At 39.2% G+C, this 18,341-nt stretch overlaps 1 protein-coding gene across 1 annotated transcript in view; it reads right to left on the bottom strand.

Moving 5' to 3' along the window:
- Positions 1-18,341, bottom strand: part of LOC139744354 (uncharacterized) — a 62,547-nt gene that overhangs the window by 19,541 nt on the left and 24,665 nt on the right. Inside the window, exon 2 of the mRNA XM_071654795.1 lies at positions 549-664. Within this exon, the coding sequence (XP_071510896.1) occupies positions 549-642 (94 nt within the window). The 5' untranslated portion in view covers positions 643-664. The remainder of the gene's footprint in view (positions 1-548; positions 665-18,341) is intronic.

Raw genomic sequence — 18,341 nt, 5'->3', positions numbered from 1 at the left:
GCTTCAGCCACTACGCGCATGTGTTCACATTGAGCAGTTCATCCATACGCTTTGCTCTCCAGATATGAACAATGTATCAATCGATCCATTTATAACAAGCAATCAATTGATCAATCAAACAATCAATCAATCAGGGGTCATTCAATCAATCAATCAAGCAAGCAAGCAAACTATTTTTGTCTGTCTGTCTGTCTATCTACTCCCAATAAAAGGTGACCATCTTTTCAACCGTCGGACAATAATTATGAAGAAGGTAACCGTCACAATGACTAGCAGTCTATGTGCATGCTTACAACCTTCTACAAAACCCAGCCATACAAAAATGGCAAGCAACAACAACAACTCTAACGGTGACGGGTAAATTATGGTAACGATTACAATACAAATGGTTTCAACAACACCAACACATCGGAAAGAAAAGAAGTAGTCTGTCCCTTGTCTGGCTTACGTACAACGTTGTTTAAAGCTTCGATTAAATTCAGGGCACCAATGCAAGGGTACTCGGTATTTTTTACCTAGAATTATTGCACCAAACTGTATCACCTTACCTTGGATTCCATTTGTCGCCTGGGGGCGCGCTGCAGCGAGGCACAGCGCTGTTATCGAGAAGACTTGCAGCAGAATTCTCGTTCTAACTTCCATCGCCGAGGCATTGGATCAACAGCTGAAAGAGAGCAAAAAGGAGGAAAAACCAATAAATAAAGGTACGGGTACACGTCAAGAGACCGACACCCACAAGTCATACAGCCCACGAGTTATACAGCCCATGAGTAATACAGCCCACGAGTTATACAGCTCACGAGTCATACAGCCCATGAGTTCGACACTAAAGCAAACAAGGCCCACGAGACCGACACATTAGACCCTGTGTTGTATCTGTCGAACTCGTGGACTGTTTTTACCTAGTGTCGAACTCGTGGGCTTTATTTGCCGAGTGTCGACCTCATGGGCTGTATGACTCATGGACCTGTTTTCAATGTCGAACTCGTAGGCTGTATGACTCGTGGATGTCGGTCTCGTGGGATGACTGCGGAGGGACATGGTAGGTAAAACCGTCTTTCCAAAATACGTTTGCTCTTGACGGGATTCGAACTGAAAGCCAAGAGTCTTATCCAATATGCCACAGGGCTCTCGCGAAAGTATCAATGTATGGTCAGGGACATCCACAGTAACTTAAAATATTATACTGAATCAACAGAAAATATTATTCTGCAACTCATCGACTGAGAAAGACACATTAATAGACATAATCTTGATTATTGATTTTACAAACAGTATGAAAGGTAGTGCAAAAATCAGACCAACATGGGACAGACATAAAGGTAGATGTGTGCAGGTGATAGTTGTAGATGTAGTGATAGTCGTGGGGAAATTAGTAATAACAAAAGTAGAAGTAGCATTACAGAAATAGGACCATTGTGCTACAGGAGCTGCCCCCGAACCCCAGGCAATGGACCTATTGAGACAATGGCAATGGATTATCATACCAGGGAGTTGGAAGAGAGACTTCCACCTCCATGATCATACATAGTATTATCATTACGCATATGCATACTGTTTGTAAATAATAATAATGATACAGGGTACTTATAATGCGCCAATTCCACATAACTAATGTGCTCAAGGCGCAGTAAAAAAAAAGTGACTATATATTTTGTTTGTTAATGTGTTTGTTTCCGTTTATCGTAAAGTTGTCATCAAACCTATTATAATAATTGTTCATTTACGGAGAGAGAAAGAGACAGAGATAATGGATGGGAAAGAGAAATGGAGAGATATAGAAGGAGAAAGAGAAGGAGAAGGAGAAGGAGTGAGAGGGGATGAGCAGAGAAAGAGACATGTAAGAGATGGGGGGAGGAGGGGGCGTTTTGGGGAGAGAAGACAGGGTGGAGGATAGTTTGCTGGTGTGTTTATCAGGCGGAGTGGAGAAGGCGCGAAGAGATCATAGCCTTTGCGGAAGCAGACTATCACACGCGGAGCTGCGTTTCGAGTATCCGTCACACAGGGGGGCTCGCGGCCAATTAGCGGCCGAGTGTGCGGCGGAATATCGACCGGCGCAAATTGAATCAAGAAATCGATACGGCCAGGAAGCGGTCGCTCGACTCGCCGAGTGGTTCGGGTGACGTCTCCGCAATTTTCGCTCTCCTCTTTACAGCTGTCTTTTTTTTTTATTATCATTATTTCGCTCTGAAAACGCACACTCTCTTTCTTCATTCTTTGCCAGATCTTTTGAGAAACACCCTTTTCTATTCCTTTTTTGCCTTTCCGTCCGACATTCACCTTTTTAAAGAGCCCCTTGATCTTTTCGAGCGAGTCACTAACGAGTAGTCTACGTCTGACGAACAGCACGTCTTCATCATTTCCAACTGGCTTACTTACAAAACTTATTTTCACCTCCGTTGACCTCTGACAATCTGTTTTCGTTCTTTAAGAAGCTGCCTCAAGCTAAGAACTAGATTCGTGGGTTTTTTTTTTTTTACTATTATCGTGTCTAACAGGTAACTCCAAATATGGCGTAAAATGCACTGGAAGGTCAAACAAGCGATTTGAGTCACTTTCCTCACGTTCCTCAAACTTTCCCTTTCACAAGCCTGAATCTCCCATCAGTTCTTGGGTTCCCACGTTAATATCAAAGGCGCATTTTCTCCCCGGGATATTATCCACTTTGCATTCTTTGGTATGCATGGAAACAGACTAACAGAAACGCACGTACGCGCACACACACACACACACACACACACACACACACACTACAAATATCAAGTTGATTTTACGATGTTTGTCCTGATAGAATGAGAGACAGACAGTTTAAGATAATGGGCTAGTCACGATGGATCCTTATACTGTCAAAAAGCCAAGCGAAGGTACACTTTATATACATCGTGCATATAGCGGAGTGACCAGTCTGGGCGAGTTGGTTTGTGAGGTCATATGCTTGATAACGATTGGTGATGAATTATAAAGACATGGCCGCTATAAGTCTCATCGATCAGCTACAGAATATTACTTGTAAGTCATCTCAGTGTCCTACCGCATTGATGAGGACGTTGATGGGACTAATGGGTTGCCTGGCAACGGGAAGAGGTGGCTCAGAGGTGATGGTTACTCCCTCCTATCGGTAAAGACTCGGCAGCCAAGTAGCGTGGGGGTACTATGGAGTGGAAAGCCTGGCCCGTAACGAGCTATGGACAGCTTTAAATCACTGATCTCTATGTGTTAAGTACACAGCCATATACAGACGAAGAATCTCGACCCGAGTCGACCGTTACCTTTGAAAGTACGTTTCCATGCACATATGAACTGACAGGCCTTTTTTTTTTTTTTGGTACCTTTCGAATCTCCCCTAGCGGAAAGCAAAAAAAAAAAAAAAAAAAAAAAAGATCTATTCAATCGGGCCAAACGAGATCCCACCCCCCCCCCCCTTCCCGTTACCTGTTCTTCATCATATCAGGCTGAATGAAATTTGGGCATTTTTTATTCTGTGGGTTTTAGTCATTTTGGTTGATTGGACCTTCTTAATGCTGTATAATTTTTTTTCCTCCGGATATTCATCCGGATATAAAACAAACGACAGACAAACTATGGGTATAAAAATGACAACACAAATCAACTACTTTTCATGTATGAAACAGGCCTACCTGTATGTGTGCATGCGTGTTGATCACTAATTTCATTCGTTACCATAGGAAGCAAAATTGAGGTACAGGAAAACAAATACTACCACTACTACTACCACTACTACTACTACCTTCCTATCTATAAACTGTAAGTGAATTATAGCCATTAATGGTTCGGAGAGTCAAATACACTCGCATAATTATACACGCAAACACTCGTGCGCTTACAACCCCACTATGAAAGTAGGGCCTACACATGTACACGTATACACTGAGCATAATGTCAGTGCAGCCAGTAGGTTAATAAGAAAAAAACAACAACTGGAAGTCTTGATGGCTTCAAATGACATACTATCGATCGTGATGGAAACTAATCAACATGCATATCGAGCGCTCATATGCAAATTTGATCCTCGAAAGTACCATCCAAACGAGCGCTGAACCGCATATGACGGCAATAAAATATCGTTCTAAATCATGACCCCGTGACAATAGTACAGCCTCTGCCTCTGCGCAACGTTGAGGAGAAAATTCTCCTTCCACGAAGTCGAGCGTGATTTCTGTTGGTAGCAGACAATCCACAAGTGTAAACGCTGAATAACTGATAAGCTGCTTAAGGAAAATAATGTTGCTTACTATGAACGTGGTCTAACATTGAATTTCTGAGCGTTAGTGTTGTTGTGTTGGAGAGGAGTGATGCTCGTTTTCTTGAAGATTCGTTTATTCGAAAATGAACGAAGGTCGGTTACTCTGAAGTTTGGTCCTTCCTAAACACACATAATTCTTTCGTTAGTAGTGAATAGGGATCGTTAATACGAAAAATTTTGGCGTTTTTACAAATTCAAAGTTCCTTATTCCGAAGGCTCGTTAATCCGGAAATGAAATCGCTTTCATTACTTCAAATGCTAATTAATCCGAAAATGAAATAAGGTTTGGTTTTTTGTTTTCGAAGTCCCACAGTCCGAAAACGAAAAATAAACAAACATGTAAACAAATAAACAAACAAAAAAGTCACACACACACAAAAAAAAACACAACAACAACCAAACACGAAAGTACTACTGACGAGCCTTCTGAATAATGAACCTCATTTGATTTTCGGACTTACAATCCTTGGGACTAACGAACCTTGTGAATAACCAACAGTAACAGTTGGGGACACGACGTTGAATCCTTAAGCGGCATGTTCGATTTCGAATCCTATCAGGTATAGGTTCATAATTTGACAAGACGCTAGACAATTATTCACGTCCTAAATCTTTCCCGAGGTGTATTAATCTGAAATTGACTGTGCTGGGACCAATGACGTCTACGAAAGGAACAGTTACTGCGATGACCCTCCCTTAAGCAAATGTCACCTTTTAATTACATTATGAACTGTCAAGTATTTGTTCTCGCACAATGTCATGAATGACATATAAAGAAGATTTATTATCACGTACATGAAGCGCGCCCCTTTCGTTTGAAACATTCCAGACCAAGATGTCCCAATACAAGTAAGCGGCAATCCTCCCCCAATTCTTACACTGAGCCCTCGCCATTGCTACTGTATCATCACTGTGTAAACATTATACATCTCCGGAGTACGTCACAGACCGCGGCGTTTACGTATTCATGACAGTAGCACGGAGTAATGAGGGAGGTGAAAATTGATTTACTGCATATGCCCGAGCCGATGGCTTTCGGCACATTATTATCTACCTGCGTTAATATGTACTGCAGGGGAGTCTAAGAGGATTGGTATAATTGTGTTGACAATAGAAAAAAAATATTATGAAGACAAAATAACTTCGATGTAAAACAAAGATTGATAATTTCATTTCGTAGGTAAAGAAAACCACATTATCACAATCTGACGTAGAAGAAGCGATCGTGAGAAAACTGAATAGAAAATCAGTCAGAATGAACGAAAGATTGAAAAAAAAAGGATGGATTTAAAGTAAGTGAGAAAAACGAATAAATTACGGAAATGAAGATAATGTCATATCTATCAATTGGAATAGAGGGGGGGGGGGAATAATGACACAGAAGGGTGGGATGGATAAAGAAAGTCGGTGAAATCAGGTGTACGATGCGCAGACTCAATTTCGATATCTCATTAGCAAAGTCTTTCAAATCAAAGTGATCGAGCAGACGCTTAATGCTGATTTTCATCCCCGCCATTTCTACGACTGAAGCAGATTCCCTCGATTGTGAGAGAACACCGTTATTCAGTTTAAAATCTAAATGGATGACGAATAATTCTTTTCATATCATGAATTCTTTAGTCGCCTGTAACAGGGATACCATTTCGAACATGTCGCATCTTCATTGTATGCTTTTCACGCTTATGATGATTACGAGCATACGAAAAGTGACCTGCTAACACAGGTTAAACATATGACAAAATGAGTGGATGTAAAACTATTGTAAATTCGTTACTTCCGTAAATTCCATATCTATTCTGTTATCAATTATCTTAATCAGGATGATTTATCGTACAGTATTAACTTTTTCAAACCCTCCAAAACTGGATTTAGAAAAAAAAGACATAAGTTATTTTCTTATGGCATCGTCGACAAGCAAGCGATTTCCATGTTGCGTTGATGCTAATTTTGATATGATGTCATAACATCCAAAATGATTTTTATAATACAGCAGTACAACTCCAATGATAAGCATGCATCAAAGCAATAAACCAAACGCTCCGACTCCAAGATCCCCGTCGACACCAATAATTCGGACAACTTTTTAGTTTTGTTTTGATTTGTTTTACTTGAAAGACCCGATAGGCAATGATAGGGTACCATGGAATAAGACGGCTGGTCCGACTCGCATATATCCGGCAATCCCCGTAACAAACTGCCTACAGCTTTATCAATGATCTCTATGTTAGTACACACACAGTCGAAGAAACAAGAACGGAGTCGACCGTTGCCGATCGGCGGTACGCTTCGTGATTGAATCTACCCCGGTGGCGCCTCCCCGGTGAGCAGCGAGTGAATCGGACCACCCGTAAAATGCCCGCGATTTTCTTCAAAGTAATGGAAATAATATTGATTACGCCAAATTTAGGCTAACTGTGCCGCATAGAACTGAGAGGGCATCCTATGTATTAGGTCGTTTGTTTGTTTGTTTGATTGTTTTCTTGTTAGTTTTTTGTTTATTTGTTAACTTTTAGGTCACTGATCTTAGACACTCCTGGACTAGTGTTTCTCAGTTAAAATGATCATCCAAAGATGGGCATTGACGTTCATCGCATGTTGAAGAGTTCCTTTAATGTCAAAACCCGACCATATCCCGCTGCGGGCGAGCAGTTCTTAGAACCCTGTGGATGGAGCCAATTATCTAAATTGATTTTAGCGACTCTGCCGTTTGGCAACACGGACTGATGACGTCATCGCAGCTCTGGAACGTCGTTTGTGATTGCGATGGAGAAGAGATGCCAAAGTTTTTAGCGCCGCGTTGCCTTTTCTAAATGGCAGCCCCCTGATTGCCTCACGAATTCCTATTAAAACAGACAACAGCGCCGCTCTCTGCAAGCCGAGTAGCAAAATAGCGGCAGTTATTCAGCGCATGCCTCTTCGGGAGTGTGAAAAGCAATCCGAAATTTATCTGGTTCATTTGAGTTCCTCATAACAGATTTGACTCTCTTCTGAGTACACACAATTTCGTTGTGACTGAACCCTGTGTTGTAACCAGAGGTAAGTATGTTGATATAAGTTTACCGGTTCTCGTAGATAGTGAAATGTAGGAGTTTAAAAAGAAAAAAAAAAAAAGAACAGAACGAAAACGAAAATAGAAAGTCACATTTCGCAAGTTCCATTCTAGCACAAATCTACTACCTGTCTTAGTACAAACAAACAAATAAACGAACAAACAAAACAGATGAAACTTGCACTTTCGCTTTTATTAATACTGACGATGCTCTTTGATTGCCATTTATTAGTAAATGAATATTTCGGCGAATAGATAGTTCGGTGAATTATCGGCTTCCTCCCCCCCCCCCCCCACCCCTTTTACAACAAAATGTGATTAGAAACAAATTTACAAAATAAATACACAACATATCTAAACAACAACAACAACGCAGCAGCAAACAAGAGGAAGGTGTAACGGACACAAGAGATTAGGTCATCGACCTTTTAATTAATTTTGACTGCGCAGGTGCGGATATGTATAGGCATAGGTTCCAGTCTCTATGTACACCGAACGCTGTAAGATCTTCAGTAGATGTAGAGTTAGTGATATAATGACAACATTATGTCACGTCATTGTCTATACATACTTATATACTTCGTTTTGGATTATCTGAAATCACAAGTAGCATTTTTGTGAACTCATTCAATCCCCCCCCCCCCCCCCACACACACACACTTTTTCATTTCTGCAGCTCCAAAAGGAGCAGCATTTTTGCAGCAACAATACACAAAAAATATTGTACATACCTTTCTCTAAAAACTGCTGGTATATATGTCTTTTGCTTACTTTCTATAAATCGTGAGACAAAAGTCAACAACTTCATTATATTGATTTTCATAAACCTGGATGAAATATGTTACTCCTGCATGGATATTGCGCCAATATAGTCAATAATATTGTGGATGATGACCATTTGGAGCTGATGCATTTTACATGATCTTTATACTGAAAGACTAAACTATTTCAAACTTCAATTAGCGCTTAAGATAAAGACTCCAATTCCATGTTACTAATGCCATCGGCGTACAAGCATAAACTTAGTAAGCAACTACTTAAAAGTTTGGGCCACTAGGTGAATAAAGAAATGAAACACGATCACAAAGAGTATCGATTTCGAGAAGAAGTGAATACACGTCAGCACAGAAATGAGCAATTCGAGTACATATCCTTAGATGTACACAATCGAGTTTTTGCACGTTTCGCAGAGACCGCATATTTTGGTACTGCTGTGGTTAAACAATATAGACTGTGGGAATAACAGCTGAGAAATAAGTCCCCGTGGATAAAGTGATTTATGACACCCTTGAGTTTTACATTCGTTTGAAGCCATCAAGCGTTATCTGCATGACTCTATACACGCAAGCAGCGTAAGAGCCTGCATATTTCGTTATGCCTAAAATTTTGTATGTTGCAAAGATATGTCACTGGAGTGATGTTGGCTTAGAGAGAGAGAGGGGGGGGGGGGGGGGGGGGGAGGGAGGAGAGACCACTTACGCTAATGTGTCGTGATAAGCATGCATTTATGCGGTGCGGTTATTTGCTCACCCCGCCGATCCCTGTTGGGTCGTACTGAGCACCGAGAGTCAGCGAAACGAGCCACTTAACGACAACTTTAAAAAGGCACTCCGCGACACATCGGAGCAACGGAAGAGCAGAAGCAGCAACCACAGCGACAACAACAAAAGTGATACTAACATGAAGAAATGTGGTACTTTTTCGTCCAGGGTAGCTCTTGGGGAAAATGACGTTTTCCCCAGCATTTTAGCATGTACACATTTTTGAGCATCTGGCTTGTATGAAGAGGGTCTCTGTAGATTGAACACATTGTCCGAGATTACCGTTTCAGGCAGGATCCAAAGAGAAGGCACTTGTTTATCTGTGTGTATGTTTGCTATGGTGTTTCTTTGTTCGGTTTCTTTTCTCCGAATTCTAATAAATCACATTCTTGTATTGCAACGTTTAGTTACCTTTTTGAAAAAAAGAAGAAGTAAATATTATGCTTTACAAATAATTATTCAAATATACAACTTGTGTTTTTGTAACAGAGTATGGACGAAATAGTCAGTAGAAATGGCATTATCTTCTCATCTCAACAGGTCTATAAACTCTGATGAGTTAGATGATAGATCAGCAATCGGAAGAGTTACGTTCCTTTAAAGTCCATGCCCGAGAGAAGTGCGGCGACTTGAACTTGAAGAGAGCTGGTGTGTGCGATGCTGATCGCATTATCTTACGGATGAGGACGGGACCTGCTCCGGCGATAAATAATGTTTATTTGTCCGCCGTTTGACAGCCGCGAGAGAGAGGGTATGGAGGTGGGCGCTGCGCGGCCTGCTCGCCTCGTGTCTCCCCTCGCTTTGCCCGCGAATGATAATGAAAACATTTCTGCAAAGAAGCACGCGGTAAGTTCTCCAGCTTTAATTCTTGCTTGCTTGACATGCTTTTTATTATGTATGCTCGTGCCAAGTTCTCGGTCGGGGCTCGCCACACTTGACGCAAAAGCCTATCGCGCTGCATTCGCTCCCGGCAGACGATAGTGACATCCAATCGCGTGCGATAACAGTTTTGACTCCCGCCTAAACAAGACATAAATTTGTGTCCTCCTGATTACATCAAAGATTTATGCACTGTTCCGTAGATAACTTGTGACGTAATGTATTCCATTAAAATCAAATAAAAATAGATCTTGAAAGAAGTGAACCAGTCGTATGATATTTCTTGTACTTGGTGTCAAAAACTCTGCATTTTGATTGAATACAATATGTTTCGCCTCTCAAAGTATATTCAAATCTCAGCGAATAAAGTTAAGCAATAGATCGTTGATTGCTGAAGTAGATAATAATGGATAAAATGATTAGAGAAAACCGTCAGATGGTGAAATCGCCCTCTGATAAATTACCAATTAAATGTAAACATTTTTTTTTTAGCGCTGATAACTTCGTGCGGCGGTAATCGATTGATTTCAGTCACCATTAAGCTCCATGCGAGGATGTCCAGGCGATGAAAGCTGCGACCAAAAGTGGTTTCGATGCTGGTCAATCGCCGGCCACCTGGCGTGGCAGAGTGGCCGTCACACAAGCTGACCAAAGAGCATCAGTGATGGACGTGACGCGATTGCTGATATTGGGATCCATTTATGACTGACCTATGAATATTTTTGAAGGACACTCAAGGTCAGAGAACTTGTGCCTCCCACCGTCACTCAGCAGGTTATAATATCACGAAGGAAAGCAGAAACACAATTAAACGAAATCGCATTATTGCCATACTCCTTCAGAATGCAAGAGAATTAAGCAGTCTGGTGTCACTGGAAATGGGATCTGTTGGTCGCGATGAACTTTTGTATTCCCAAAGCGAAACTTAAGTCATCAGTGTCTTGTTTGCGTTGGGGAATATTATCGGAGAAGGGCTCATAGTGGTATTTCCCCTGGGAGATGCATCGCTGACGCTGCTCAGTAATGTTTACATGCCAGAAGACAGGCAGGGATAGACCGATAGATAGATAGATAGATAGATAGATGGATAGATAGATAGATAGGCAGATAGATAGATAGATAAATAGATAGGTAGGTAGATAGATAGATCGATAGATACATAGATACATAGATGGATAGATAAATAGATAGAAAGGTAGATAGACAGGTAGGTAGATAGGTAGATAGATAGATAGATAGGTAGGTGGATAGATATACAGAGAAAGATGGAGAGAGATTGAAAGGGAGAGGGAGGGGAGTAAAGGGATAGGCAGAGAGGAAGAAACCTACAATGAGTGTGCCAGCGATGTATATATATATATATATATATATATATATATATATATACAGCCTGTATATATTATATATACATCTTCCCCTCCCTCACTCCCCTCCCCCCCCCCCTCATACACAAATCATCACTGAAATGAATGTCGATCGACAGAAAGGTGGCACGTTATCAAACAGTACTGAAAATAATTGATATATTATAATAATTTCCATCGTTATGATTACTTTTTTTTTACAATGGCAACGTATGAATTGTTCCTTTTATCGCTATTATACCATTCGAGCATATATTTTGTATTGCGTTCAATGACCTGTCGATCACAGCTGGATGAAAGTTGAATTGATAATTGTACCGCTTTGCATCATGTATTCTTTTCTTGATGAAATAGATAAACAATTGCATTGAATTGAATTAAAATAAATTATATTAAATTGAATTGAATTGAATTGAATTGAATTGAATTGAATTGAATTGAATTGAACTGAATTGATTTGAACTCAAGCACGAGCACAAATGCGTGTTTTATAAATGTATTACATTAAAAGGGATTGTACAGTTATGGTTGAGACCTAATTTCAGGTTTCTAACATTTTTTGGTGAGATAATGAGAAACCTCTTATAAAATGTGAAAGAGCATGTAATTCTATGAGGAATTCAACGTTTATTTGATGAAAATTGGTTTTGAAATGGCTGAGATATCAAAAAAGAGCGATTCTAATAAAGTGTGGGACCCACACTTTATTACGATCGCTTTGTTTTACTTTGTTTTTTCATGTTTCAGTCATTCCAAACCCGATCTTCGTCAAATAAACTTTGAATTCCTCTTAAAATGGTATGTTCTGTACTATATCATAAGTGTTTTCTTGGTATCTCGCAAAAAGTTAAAAACCCAATTCTCATCTCCACCAAAACTGTACTTTCCCTTTAATATAATGACCACTCTTCTGCAACCTGTTCAGTATATTCTTATGAGTTTGAGTGAAAGGATACTCAAGTATCTTTTTTAAAGGCAATTGCAAGATGTTTTATCTCTGATTTTAAATCGGTGTCTCTTACAAGTCGTACTGTTAACCTTTTGCCCTATTTCATCTTCTCTCCGAAACTCCCGCCAATCTTTTCACTCGTCAAACCATCACGTGGTTTCTCCCGCTGACGTCAGTTCTGGCCAACGACAAGACCCCTCAATCCTCACAATAACGAACATTAATTCCTACACATGTCATCCACTACGTACCGGGCCGGGAGATTGGTGAGCGGATACATTTTGCATTATTGGGTCGACACGTTGCAGTAGGTATGCCGAACTTTTCCTGGTGTCTCCAAGTCCGATAAGAAAAAAAATACCATACTTTGTTTCATTTTACAAAGATATCTCCACCCAGCTGACTGAATAATGTGGTAAACCGAAGGTATATATTTTTATAATAATTATATCCCTTCGGTTTAGTAACATTATTATGTACTAGGGCATGTCTATGGTCGAACCTTGTTCAAACCGTCATACCATCACAGGAGTTTATTTGCATCATTTTCTCCCATTTAATTTAGATTTCCCTATTTTGTTTGATTTTCTTTCAAACTATTTGAAGTTAATTTAGATTATAAGGAGAAATAAACAAAATATTAAGTGTTAATCCACAGAGAATGCGTTCAATAATTTGCAATAATTATTCTGCGATACCCGTTCCGGTGAACTAGAGCACTTGGCCTTTTTTAATAAGGAGTCTTTGTTTTGTGGCGCCTGCCTTTATAAAATCACATCACGAATTACTGACGAGTAACATCTTGCCACTATGTAGCGACTGCTGTACTGTAGTACATGACTTTTGTTCAACGGAAAGAAAGCAACAAAAAATAATACAGCACTCTCCACCCCAAGCACGTATGTCTTTCCGATCATACAATATAGTCATTTGTAAATGACATCGCTATGTTTGTTTCTTCGTGTGTGTGTGTGTGTGTGCGTGTGTGTGTGTGTGTGTGTGCACGCACAAATGTATTTGTTTGTTAATTGCAAGGGCATGAGCCAGCAATATCGCATTAGTATAAGACTATAAAGGTTGACAAGTCATTTGAACTACTAATTCAGATGATATGAATAAATATAGATGCAGCGCCCTCAACTTACGTTTCCTACTGTTCATCCGCTGCATGTTCTTGAGCAATGATCTCGCTCCCCAAGTTCGCTATGCAACCAAGGAGGGGTAACAGCGGTATCTCCCAGTAAATCCTACTTGGAATTAAAAAGTGCTGCCTACATGAGACTATGATACATCAACGGACACCTGGTAATACTGTCTTCTTGCCTGTGTTTTACTCTGTGTCAGTCTGTCTATTTGTAGCACTCTCCTTCTCCTCTGTTTTGGCCGCACTTTCATGTTTTTTTTTCTCTCTCGGTCATGTCAAGATCGGTGTATTCTTTTCCTGTCTCAATTTTGTAGGCCACTCGCACGACACCAGTATGAACAAGTGAGTCATATCAGCAACGAAAAGGCTGTACGAGGGAGACTAGATATCAACAGACACCTGGTAATATTGTCGTCTGTTGATTTGAGCGGCAAGCTGGATGTTATTCAGAACGTACGGAGGTAGACAGGAAAATGACAACAAGCATTGTGGAAGTTTTTTTTTTTCTTTCTTTCTATTTTTCCCCTTTGATTAAGGTCGTACAGAAAGCAAGACAGCATTTCCTTTAATCCAGTCATCGTATTACACGTCATAATCATATTGATGTCAGACTCGAAAAATACGTAATAGTGCACGTATTGTACAAGAGCGTATCATCAAAAGCAGCTGTGTGGGTGACTAGCTGATGGCATCATCATGATTTTTTAGCATTGATAATCTCGGAATAATGAATATATCTTTCTTTCTCTCTCTCTCTCTCTCTCTCTCTCTCTCTCTCTCTCTCTCTGTGAAAGGACTAGAAAAAAGGGACAAAGATTGGTGTATATACGGCTGATAATACCAGAAATAACATCCGCAATACAAAGTCCAAGGTATAGTTGCAATGAAATAAAACGGTAAAAATACCATGAATCAAGGCTTGTTTCCAAATCGAACGTGGGTCGCGTGGGTCATCATATTACCTCATCAATTATACAAGCATAGACACACACACTGCTATATATATCTATATCGACATGACACGAATAATGCCATGTTGACGTAATTGGAAGATACGTTTGACCGTCTTCTTGATATCAAACAGTGTCAATCACATTCAAATTCGACTATGAGAAATACGGGCGCTGACATTACACTTTGCTCGCTATCAAAACGGTATCCGTTGGTCCATTATCTTATATTGCTTATGTTAAAGGACAATTTCACCTTCATAAAAATAAGGATTGAGAAAATGCAATAATATTAGTAGAACATATCAGTGAAAGTTTGAGGAAAATTGGACAATCGATGCAAAAGTTATGAATTTTTAAAATTTTTGTGTTGGAACCGCTGGATAAGGAGACTACTACAGCTTGCGAGTCATATGCGTACAACAGTATAAAGAAAAATAATGTAAAAGAAAATTCAACATATTTTCACTTTTTTCGCATAATAAAAGAGCTCTTGACTTGCCTCTTTTCTAAGGCAGGGGGAATAATATTACCCATAACATTTGTCGGTAACGAGTCAGGGGAATGTGTACTTTTTTCAAAAGATGGCATTTTGTGAAATTCTCTTTATATTTTCCTTATATTGTTGTACGCACGTGACATCTAAGTTTTTCATACACTGCAGTAGTCTTCTCATCCAGCGGTTACTGCAGAAAAACTTCAAAAATTCATAACTTTTCAACGGATTGTCTGATTTTCTTCAAACTTTCAATGATGTGTTCTACTAATATTGCTACATTCTCTCAATCCTTATGTTTATGAAGGTGAACTTGTCCTTTAATTCCACTTCTTTGTTTTTTATTAGGGGGAGGGGGGCGGTAGGTTCCACTCTTTTTAAGACTCATGTCGGCAGTTCCGATTAAAACACGACGCATTTGGTGAGGCCGGGCAATTCCGGCAACGCTCTCGCTGACTTTTCCATAACGAGATTAACACGTCACGAGATTCGTTTGTAATTCAATCAATTTCCACGCGTTATATACGAAACACAGAACGGAGTTAGCAGAGACCGAGAGCACAACAAATGGAAGAGCAGAAAAGGGAAGAAAAAATTAACAAAAAAAAAAAAAAGACAGAGGCTGAGAGATAGAGAGATGGAGGGATAGAGAGGCAATAGTATAGAACTAAAGAATCTAGTCATGGAAAAATACAAGTTGATAGAAGAGGATGGTGGAATGTAAAGACAAGGACACGGCAGACTATAGGGTCTACCACAAAGTGGGAGCTTGCAGTACGTGCTCGAGTGATACACCCCTTTCATTATCGTCCTGTAACGCCTCATGAATATATGCGTCGACGGTGGTGGATCTCTGCGATGTTCTAGCTGTTAGCCTGATGGTATACGAACCGGAGACCAGTGTTTGTCAAACTCCGCTCTTCTATGTCAAAAAAAAAAAAAACAACTCGTTGCATTAAGTCTTTATCGTGGGTACAGGGTACAATCATTGATCTTGACCGAAACCACTGTGTGTCGCGGTAAGGCTGATATTAAGGCAGTGGAGGTGATGTGCACTGTGTGTACGTGTGATGCCGAGCAAAAAGGGAGATGGAGCTAACCAAATGAAAGATTGGATGGGGATAATAAGTTCATGGTTTCTCGAATTGACCCTGTTTTTTTTTTTAGTATAGATTATCGAAATATTGAGAGTACATTGTGTACAAAGATTTCAAAAATGGTACGATTCATTAACAGTAATAATTTCCCTTTTTCGTCGAAATGAGAACATCTCCACTATAATTGTATCATTGTCACTGTCATCTTTGCTATTGTCACTACCAACATAAGAAGTAAGAACACTATCACAGACATCTGTTCAATGTATCATTCCCTTCAAATGTGGCATCATCCTGCCAGGAAACTTTCAAACGAGGAGCATGCACTTATTTCATTATGTATAATATATGATATTATATCACATTATATTATATTGTATAATAATGATATATGTATATACATTTCATATGTTATATTATATTATATTATATTATATTATATTATATTATATTATATTATATTATATTATATTATATTGTCTTATATTATATTATATCATGTATTGTATACTATACATGCGTGTGCATATAGACATAGATCTATACGCACACATGCATACATAGGTCCTACAGAGTACAAATACGATTTTCCTATGATTTTCCCATATTATATAGTTTACACCGCTAAACTCAAAGAAAACCAGGCAGCGAAAGCCGCCTAAGCTATCGGGTATCAAGCGAAAAATAACAACAGCAGCAACTACAACAACAACAGAAGTGATCATACAACATGTACAACGGGAAGTCGTAATAGTGGCCGTGAGCTTTCCCGCTCGCGTTTTATCAATAAAGGCAGTTTCACATGAATCATAATCCTATCCAACAGACCCCCACACTAAAAGGGTGAACTCAGGGTAATGATTAGATATTGTATGGTTTCATCAAACAGGGAGGACATTCTGATAAACTCTGCAATTAGTCCATTATTACAGAGTGAAAGTTAAACTCACTTTCCAATTCCATTCTCACTGAAATAAGCAAGAAACCTGTAGAGTCGCTATCGTTTCATCTTTCTACACCCAGAAAGAAAAGAAGTGAACCCTTTTCCAGTTCATTTTTTAATAGGAAATAAAAGAAAACGTTGATAAAAATCATTGTATCTTATCATACATGGCTATCAACCTGGTATGACGTTAAAAAGGGAAACTTTACGCATGAGTGAACACATTCGTTTTTGTCTTCCAAGGAACGAAGGTAAAATTTGCAAAAAATGGACATGTTGTCATTCATTTGCAAACGCCCTTCAAAAGACCAATTTAACACAATAAGAGACATGAATATAATAACAACGATAACTTTTCTTTATATCTCTTTATACCCTCAAAAAAGAGTTGGAAACTGGAGTGGGTAATAAGAATTTTCTGTCAACTCAAACTTCAAATGACAAAGGGAATAAAGCCACAAAGGCGATTAAATTGACAAGATGTCTTTATTTCATTCTATGAATTTAGAAATATGAAATTTAAGAACCAAATTGTTACACTCAATTTCCCTAATTTGAAACAATTCAAATTTCTACCATTTTTGTCAACACAGGTATTGCTTCTTCTCTAATGTCATTTAAATTTGGATTTGACAGAAGATTCTTTATTTTCCTCCATTATTTTCAGCCCTTGAGGCTACAAGGACACTATGGAGATCATAGTTTTATTTTGCAAGATAATTCATGTTTCTCATCGTGTTTAATCAAAGTTTTGATTGTTTTCATTGTTACTATGGAAGAGTTCATACGCAAGAATGACAACTTGTTCATTATTTTTTTGTTGTTGCAATTTTTACGTTTGTGCTTCGAAAGAGAAAAACGAATGTGTTTACTGGTGCATACAGTTTCCTTTTCATTGCCCTCTCAGGTTGGTTCATAGTCAATTATTTGAAATTGCCTTTAATTATGGTATATAATACATTAATTTTCAGTGGAATATTCTATAAGAAATATGAACTTGAAAACGCGTTTGCTTTCTCGTTTTTTCTTTCTGAGTGTATCTTGCCTGCATTCAATAGTTCAACAGTCTGTCTGTTTGTTGTTCTTCCTGTGATTAAAAGAACATGGGAAGTGTATTACAAAACTTAACAGTCCAAACAGTGACGGGCAACGCACAGTGATATCCCTAGTAACAAGGAGAATGTTTGGTGAAATAATCATGAGGCCGAAAAGAAAAATGTTCTTCTCATAGTCAAAAATTTTATAGAGAAATATTGACAATCAATAGAAAGCACAGAAGAAAACGATGAAAATGTGAAAAAATGCACTTATTAGAGAAAAGGAATAGACAAGCAAATGTTGGTTGAAAGAAAAAAAAAGAGAGAAAGAATAGATGAAGGATAAGATGAGGACAAGTGAGTGTGAGGAAGATATAGATATGAAGGGAGAGAGGGAGAGATAGAGGAGGTTGAGGAAGAGAATAAGGAGTATATAGAGGAGAGAGTGATGGTGAAAGGAAGAGAAAAAGGTTGAGGAAGGTGAGGTTGAGGAGGATGAAAAAAGAGCGGGAAGAGAAGAGGAGGAAGTTTAAAAGGGAGGAGAGAGAGAGAGAATGAGAAGAAAATGAGATGTACAGGGAAGGAGGAGGAAGATGCTGGAAGGAGTTCAAACGGGGGAAGGGGAAGG

Source organism: Diadema antillarum, unplaced genomic scaffold, assembly GCF_040938485.1.
Source record: "Diadema antillarum isolate AM-2024a unplaced genomic scaffold, OU_Dant_1.0 seq00001162_RagTag, whole genome shotgun sequence".
Classification (NCBI taxonomy): domain Eukaryota; kingdom Metazoa; phylum Echinodermata; class Echinoidea; order Diadematoida; family Diadematidae; genus Diadema; species Diadema antillarum.
Note: the sequence above shows the minus strand (reverse complement) of the source record. Positions and strands in the feature narration are given on the sequence as shown.